Source organism: Camelina sativa, chromosome 1 (genome assembly GCF_000633955.1).
Source record: "Camelina sativa cultivar DH55 chromosome 1, Cs, whole genome shotgun sequence".
NCBI classification, from domain to species: Eukaryota; Viridiplantae; Streptophyta; class Magnoliopsida; order Brassicales; family Brassicaceae; genus Camelina; species Camelina sativa.
The window spans coordinates 7,309,808-7,318,637 of record NC_025685.1 but is presented as its reverse complement, the minus strand read 5'-3'; the positions used below and the strand labels follow the sequence as shown (position 1 = coordinate 7,318,637).

Below are 8,830 nucleotides of genomic sequence, written 5' to 3'. Positions count from 1 at the left end.
ACGAAATACACTTACCCGTTTGTGCTGAAAGCATGTGCTGGTCTGCGAGCAATGGAAGATGGTAAGCTGATACATAGCCATGTGACATGTAGCGACTTTACTACTGATATGTATGTGTGTACTGCTCTCGTTGATTTCTATGCTAAATGCGGGGAACTAGATATGGCATTACAAGTGTTCGACAAAATGCCTAAAAGAGATATTGTGGCATGGAACGCTATGATTTCTGGGTTTTCTTTGCATTGCTCTTTAACTGATGTCATTGGATTGTTTTTGGATATGCGTAGAAGCAGCGATGGACTCAGGCCTAATTTGTCAACACTCGTTGGGATGTTTCCTGCACTAGGAAGAGCTGGTGCTTTGAAAGAAGGGAGAGCTGCTCATGGGTATTGCACCCGGATGGGTTTTAGCAATGATTTAGTTTTCAAGACGGGGATCTTGGATGTATATGGCAAAAGCAAGTGCATTATCTATGCGAGAAGAGTTTTTGATTCAGTGTCTTTAAAGAATGGGGTAACCTGGAGTGCTATGATTGGAGGCTACATAGAGAATGAAATGATAAAGGAAGCTGGAGAAGTGTTTGTGCAGATGCTGGTTAATGCAGATGTGGCAATGGTGACGACACCAGTGGCCATTGGGATTATTCTGTCGGGTTGTGCAAGGTTTGGAGATCTGAATGGTGGGCGATGCGTACATTGTTACGCGGTTAAAGCAGGCTTCATCTTAGACTTAACTGTTGGAAACACCATTATTTCATTCTATGCCAAGTATGGAAGCTTATGCGATGCTTTTAAACAGTTTAGTGAGATTGGCTTGAAAGACGTTATTTCATATAATTCTCTAATCTATGGGTGTGTAGAGAACTGTCGTCCAGAAGAGAGTTTACGTCTATTTCATGATATGAAATCATCTGGAGTTAGGCCAGATATAACAACACTGCTTGGTGTCTTGAACGCTTGCTCTCACTTGGCTGCTTTGGGACACGGTTCTAGTTGCCAAGGGTATTGTGTTGTTCATGGCTATTCAGCTAATACAAGCATTTGTAATGCACTGATGGATATGTACACAAAGTGCGGGAAACTTGATGTAGCCATGAGAATTTTCGACACAATGCATAAGCGGGACATAGTTTCGTGGAACACAATGCTGTTTGGATTTGGAATTCATGGGCTTGGCAAAGAAGCTCTTTCTCTGTTTAAAAGTATGCGTGACACAGGTGTGAACCCAGACGAGGTGACTTTTCTTGCTATTTTGTCTGCTTGTAGCCATTCAGGACTTGTGGATGAAGGGAAACAACTGTTCAAGTCCATGTCTCGAGGAGATTTCAATGTCATCCCAAGAATAGACCATTACATTTACATGACTGATCTACTAGCACGTGCCGGATACTTGGATGAAGCTTATGGCTTTGTCAACAAGATGCCATTTGAGCCCGACATTCGCGTGTTGGGTACACTTCTCTCTGCTTGTTGGACGTACAATAATGTGGAACTTGGTGATGAAGTGTCGAAAAAGATGCAGAGTCTTGGAGGAACAACAGAAGGCCTAGTTCTTCTCTCCAACACCTATTCAGCTGCTGAGAGATGGGAAGATGCAGAGAATATTAGAATGACACAGAAGAAAAGAGGGCTTCACAAGTCCCCTGGTTTTAGCTGGGTCGATGTTTGATTATTATGAGGATCTTAAGCAGAACCTTGAGTATTCTTGGAAGTCTGGCATTATCCCAAATTGGCTGAAAGAGGTGAGATGAGAACAAATGGAAGCTCGACAAGATGAGATCGTAGAGAGAGATACATTGTTTATGCCCAACCAGACGCAGGTATTGCATATAATTTAAACCAAACTAGTAGAGAGGAAGTTTAGAACTATTTTCAGGATTTTTAATTGATCTCCTTGTTGTGAAACAGGTAGACAGACAAGACATAGAGTGGTGTCATGAGTGTTATGAAGCTCCTTTGCTATTGGTCGCTAAAACACACCTAAGAAACCCTGAAGATGGTGAATTCGACGGTACCGTAATAATATGAAATTACGATTTTGCAGAGGAAGACAGGGGAAGTAACCGGAGAAGCAAAGAGCTTTCTCTGTTCCACCTTTAAAACTCTGCCGTAAAAAGAGGTAAGGTAAGTGTATATACAAAAATCTTATTGGGCCAACCGACTTACTAATAGAGCCCTTTGTTGGTATTATTATCATTATATATAGAGATCGTTGTTGTTTAAAATTCGTTCCGTGCGATCGTCTCTTTCTCCGTCCAAGCCGCAACCCTAATCACAACAGTGCGATTCTTAATCACAAACTCGTTTCATCTGCTTGATCACGTCCCAAATTTTCCCAATTATCTCGGATTCGTCCTCTGTTCTTGTTCTGCCCTTTTCATACTTTTACCTCGTCGTGATCAATAGGGTTTTATAAATCACATAAACCTTAACAAAATTGGTAATGTTTGATTGTTAATTTTTAAGAATGCTTATATTTCGTTACTCATGTGACGCTAGTCATAAATAATGTTACTTAATCTACAAGAATATTTGATTCGAATGATGGTTGCTTATATAGTCTGATTACTAAACAACCGTTTCGTTAGTTAACAGTAATGTCTTTGTCTGGCAGGGCTGAGTTCTTGACTCTGACATCAAAAAGAGGTTTTAGGATGGATACTGCCATGGAGAATTATAGTTCAGGTAGTGATGAAGAAGTAAAAGACGAGGCGACCACCGTTAACGAGAGGGAAATCTATCAGGCTGCATTACAAGTATATTCATCTTAATCTCTTTTTTTTTTTTTTGACTTCAACACTTAAGTAGCTCTCTTTGTGATTTTGCTTTCATATTATGTTGGTGTTATCCCATTAACCAACCTGATATCAATTAATATGGCTTAGTTAATTACAGGATCTGAAACAACCCAAGACCGAAAAGGATCTACCTCCCGGTGTTCTTACAGTTCCTCTTATGAGGCATCAGGTAATAATTATCACGTTTTGACTTAACTTCCTTACTTTGGAATTTGGTCCTATTGAGTATACTAATATCTCTATTGTTTCTTCAGAAAATTGCATTGGAATGGATGCGTAAGAAAGAAAAAAGAAGCAGGAATTGTAGGGGAGGGATATTAGCAGATGATCAGGTCACAATTTAATTATGTTGGTCACATTTTTTTTGGAACTAGGTGATATGTTAAAATTTCTCACAAGTTATATATGTGTGTGTGCTAATGCAGGGACTTGGTAAAACAATCTCGACGATCTCTCTTATCCTATTGCATAAGTTGAAGTTACAATCAAAGCAGAAAAAGCGAAAAGGTCGAAAATCTGGTGGTACTTTGATTTTTTGTCCAGCAAGTGTTGTAAAGCAATGGGCAAGGGAAGTGAAAGAGAAGGTTTCTGATGAACACAAGCTCTCTGTTTTAATCTACCATGGATCTAACAGAACCAAAGATCCTATTGAATTAGCAAAATATGATGTGGTTGTGACAACTTACGCCATTGTTACAAACGAAGTCCCTCAAAACCCTTTGCTGGGTCTTTTTGATACATTCAGTAAGAAGAGAGACAGAGCAAGCTTTGAAGGATCTAATCTTCAGCCTCCCGCTGGTGCACTAGGAAGAGTTAGATGGTTGAGAGTAGTATTAGATGAAGCTCATACAATTAAAAACCATAGAACCCTAGTTGCAAAAGCTTGTTTTAGCCTTAGAGCCAAGAGGAGATGGTGTTTGACTGGAACACCGATACAGAACAAAGTTGACGATCTTTATAGCTATTTCAGGTTTCTTAGATATCATCCCTATGCCATGTGCCTTTCATTTCGTCAAAGAATCAAGGTTCCAATTTCCAAAAACTCTCTTCGGGGTTACAAGAAGCTTCAAGCTGTTCTAAGGGGAATAATGCTTCGCCGCACCAAAGGTATACGTTTATTCCTACTATGCCCTTTTGTAGTTGTGCTAATCATCTTCTAATTGTCTTTATGTTGTCCTTCTATAGGAACATTACTTGATGGACAGCCTATAATTATTCTACCTCCAAAGCAAGTTAATTTGAGCAAAGTGGACTTTTCAGTAGTAGAATGGTCGTTCTACAGGAAGCTTGAAATGTATTCACGTTTGCAGTATCAGGTAATTCTCCGATAGTTATCTTATATGTATATACACAATGGTGACTTCGTACCTTGTAATATGATATATTTTTTTATATCTTTCTCTTATCTATAGGAATATGCTGATGAAGGTACTTTGCATGAACACATGGCTCATCTTTTGGTAATGCTTCTGCGGCTACGCCAAGCTTGTAATCATCCACAACTTGTTAATGGATATAGTCACTCAGATGCTATTGAAGAAATACCAGATGTGGGTCATGAATCCGATAGAGAGTATCTAACAATCCTCCTCAATCTCTTAAAATCATCCTTTAGCATCTGCAATGTCTGCAACGTAAGTGCATTAATGTAATGGTTGCGCATTTATTGTCTTGAGGCTCCTTCACTATGTTCCTAATATTCTTTTTTTTTTTTTCACTCTTATTATTTTTCTCTGCAGGATCCACCAAAAGACCCTGTTGCTACTTTGTGCGGCCATGTGTTTTGCTATGAGTGCAGAGCTTAAACATGATAATGTTTTCACTGAATCTGCAATTAGAAGTTGCATCAACGATTATGATGATCCTAAGGATAAGAAAGTTCTTTTTTCGCTACAAGGCGAGTTTATTTCATCCAAAATCCAAGCTGTGATAGAGATTCTTCAGTCGCTTGCAAAGCAAGGCTCTGATCCAGACTCTCCACCAATAAAGACCATAGTCTTCTCTCAGTGGACGGGTATGCTTGACTTGGTTGAGCAGTCTTTTGTCAAAAACCGTATAAAGTTCAGACGACTAGATGGTTCAATGTCTCTACTAACAAGAGACATAGCTGTAAAAGAATTCAACAGTGATCCAGATGTAAGTGATGTTACATTACTTACATGTTTTGCTTTCAAAATTCATCTTTTACAATTCTCTAAGTAAGACAATGTAATGTTTTAATACCAAAACAGGTAGAAGTGATGCTGATGTCTCTTAAAGCTGGAAACCTTGGATTGAACATGATAGCTGCCTGCCATGTTATTCTCTTGGATCTTTGGTGGAATCCAACAACTGAAGACCAAGCTATTGATAGAGCTCATCGTATCGGACAAACTCGGACTGTTACGGTAACACGTATTGCCATCAAAAATACCGTCGAGGAACGAATTCTTACTCTTCAGGTATAATTATTTCTAATTTGTTCCAAACCTATCAGGATCATTTCAAGATTATAATAACATTGCTCCACTCAATTGTGATTTTTGTTTCTTTAAATTAATTTTCACAGGAACGTAAAAGGAAAATTGTTGCATCTGCATTGGGTGAAAAACATGGTAAAAGTTCTGCTATTCAACTAACATTAGAAGATCTTGAATACCTATTTTTTGGTGAGTAGAAATATACCGAAAATCGTGTGCCCCTAGAGTTTTGATAAGGAATAAAACCTCTAGCTTTTTTACATAAAGTCACAAGTGTGAATGTAAAGAGATATTTTAATTTCACATGTTGGTTAGATTTTTTATTAGTAATGCAAAAATGGTTTACTTATCACCAAACAAATAAATTAAAAAAAAATGAGACAAAATTAAAGATGAAAGGGGCCAATTAAAATTTTGAGGATCTAAAAGGTGGTAAAATTATTTTTGGGCTTGGTCATCCATGAAATCAACCAGATCTTTTTGTCGTAATTGCAATGTGAAAAATGGAAAAATATTGGTTTAGATCTTTTATAAAAATTATAATTTTATAATAACTCAAATTTTATTCAACTGAGCATTTATAAGAAATTAGGGTTTCTTCTCTATCCAAAAAAAAAAAAAATATAACGATGCCGAAGAAGCTTCCAGCGGANCTAACAAGAGACATAGCTGTAAAAGAATTCAACAGTGATCCAGATGTAAGTGATGTTACATTACTTACATGTTTTGCTTTCAAAATTCATCTTTTACAATTCTCTAAGTAAGACAATGTAATGTTTTAATACCAAAACAGGTAGAAGTGATGCTGATGTCTCTTAAAGCTGGAAACCTTGGATTGAACATGATAGCTGCCTGCCATGTTATTCTCTTGGATCTTTGGTGGAATCCAACAACTGAAGACCAAGCTATTGATAGAGCTCATCGTATCGGACAAACTCGGACTGTTACGGTAACACGTATTGCCATCAAAAATACCGTCGAGGAACGAATTCTTACTCTTCAGGTATAATTATTTCTAATTTGTTCCAAACCTATCAGGATCATTTCAAGATTATAATAACATTGCTCCACTCAATTGTGATTTTTGTTTCTTTAAATTAATTTTCACAGGAACGTAAAAGGAACATTGTTGCATCTGCATTGGGTGAAAAACATGGTAAAAGTTCTGCTATTCAACTAACATTAGAAGATCTTGAATACCTATTTTTTGGCGAGTAGAAATATACCGAAAATCGTGTGCCCCTAGAGTTTTGATAAGGAATAAAACCTCTAGCTTTTTTACATAAAGTCACAAGTGTGAATGTAAAGAGATATTTTAATTTCACATGTTGGTTAGATTTTTTATTAGTAATGCAAAAATGGTTTACTTATCACCAAACAAATAAATTAAAAAAAAATGAGACAAAATTAAAGATGAAAGGGGCCAATTAAAATTTTGAGGATCTAAAAGGTGGTAAAATTATTTTTGGGCTTGGTCATCCATGAAATCAACCAGATCTTTTTGTCGTAATTGCAATGTGAAAAATGGAAAAATATTGGTTTAGATCTTTTATAAAAATTATAATTTTATAATAACTCAAATTTTATTCAACTGAGCATTTATAAGAAATTAGGGTTTCTTCTCTATCCAAAAAAAAAAAAAATATAACGATGCCGAAGAAGCTTCCAGCGGAGTTGGAGGATGAGATACTTTATCGTGTTCCACCTCTATCTCTCGCTCGATTCAGAACCGTTTGCAAACAATGGAACACACTCTACAACGACAAGAGATTCATCAACAATCACTTGGCTTGCGTCCGTCCTCAATTCATCTTACGGACCGAGACTTCCAAGATTTATTCAATAGGCATCAATCTCGATGACTCATTAGAGGTGCGTGAGCTTAACCTAGAAACTCATCATGATTGTCGTAATAAGAAACTCAAGTTGTATCGAAACATGTTTTATTGCGACGGGTTTTTGTTATGTCCTGCTTTGCCTCACATGGTTGCGATCTGGAATCCATGGTTAAGACAACAAACTAAATGGATCGAGCCGAAGAGGAATAGATTCAATTTATATGGACTAGGTTATGATAATGGTAGACCTGATAAGGAATACAAGATATTAGGGTTAAGTTATGGTTACAGTGAAGAGATGGACGGCAGTAACAGCAAAATTGACCCGAGAGTTTCAATCTACGAGTTTGCAACCAATGCGTGGAAAGATTGTAAGTTTGGTTTACTTGACTGGCACTTAAGATCTCCACGGACTGTTTTATCTTTGAATGGAACTTTGTATTGGATTGCTAAGAGGTTTGAGAGTGGTGATACTTTTATCCAAAGCTTTGATTTTTCGAGCGAGAGATTCAAGCCCTTTTGTTTCTTGCCGTGTAAGAACGATTTCGGGGATACTCAAATCCTTGAGGTTTTTAGGGGAGATCGGATCTCTGTGTTGGAACAATGCAAGACAACAAAGAAGGTCAAGATTTGGGTGACCAAGAACATGATTAGTGGAGATATGAAGGATATTGTGTCGTGGAGACTGTTAATGACGGTGTCGATACCAAACTTCCCGAGATTACAAAACCATACACGCTGTAATTCTCAGCCGAGTTACTTCATCGACAACAATGATGACAAGAGGCTTATTGTGTGTACCTGCGATGAAATTGGAAAGCCTTGCGTCTATATAGTGAAGGGAGATAGGTTCAAGAAGATTCAAATGGGTTTTGAGGTTGGTCCTTGGCCTTTTCACATTGTCTATGTTCCTAGTTTGGTTCCCATTCCTTTAGTTCAAGAGCAACGAGAATGAGAAGTTTAGTTTATATTACATTTTTGAGGTATTATTAATTTGAAGAGTTCATTGTTTTATGGATTGGGTAACATATTAAAAAAAAAGAAAAAAAAATTACTTTTTTAAATGGTTTGTTCAGCTGAGGCTTTGTGAATGATGTTCGAAATTTAATAAAGTGTATATATTATGACTAAAAATGTATATACCGTACGTTTATGATAAGTGGTGAGTCTATTTCGACTTCTTCTTATAACTAGTTCATGTTTTATGGATCAGAGACTATCTATACAAAGCCAAAGCTTTTTTAAAAAATATGTTTTCGAATGTTTTGTTTACTGTGGCCTGGTGGAATAGTTTGATAAATTCTGTCATAATAACATGAAATACATGACAGAATTTGCCTACCTTTGTATGTGATCCTCAAAGGCAATGATTTGTGAACTTGGCCGAGATAAATTTGTAAAGTAAAGTGGCTAGTCTCGTTATACAATAATCTATACTAATATATATATATATATATATTTCATTATCATTTTCTGTTTTTTTTTCAGTTTAAAAACTGCGAATGTAATGGTTTTTTCTAAAAAAATTAAAGTTCAAATGTAAAACTAGCACAACGTAATAGTATATTTCGAAAGGACTAAAATCTCTTTAGTCCTTTTTCCTCCGATTTTACTCTATTTAGCCCCAAATGGTAAAAATACAATATTACTCTCAATAAAATTACTAAAGATTAAATATAATTAAATCAGTAATTGTTAAATAAAAAACACAGTAGCTCAGTGGTTATTAAAGGTTA

General features: G+C 36.5%; 2 protein-coding genes and 1 pseudogene across 2 annotated transcripts in view; all 3 read left to right on the top strand.

Moving 5' to 3' along the window:
- Nucleotides 1-1,723, top strand: part of LOC104781490 (pentatricopeptide repeat-containing protein At3g16610) — a 3,649-nt gene extending 1,926 nt beyond the window's left edge. The window contains exon 2 of the mRNA XM_019246694.1: nucleotides 59-1,723. Coding sequence (XP_019102239.1) covers nucleotides 59-1,668 — 1,610 coding nt within the window. The 3' untranslated portion in view covers nucleotides 1,669-1,723. The remainder of the gene's footprint in view (nucleotides 1-58) is intronic.
- On the top strand, nucleotides 1,911-6,581 carry LOC104705072 (annotated as a pseudogene).
- LOC104781473 (putative F-box protein At3g16590) lies at nucleotides 6,907-8,069 on the top strand. Its single transcript, XM_010506155.2, has one exon. It carries the CDS (start codon nucleotides 6,907-6,909, stop codon nucleotides 8,047-8,049), a length of 1,143 nt encoding a protein of 380 aa, XP_010504457.2. The 3' UTR covers nucleotides 8,050-8,069.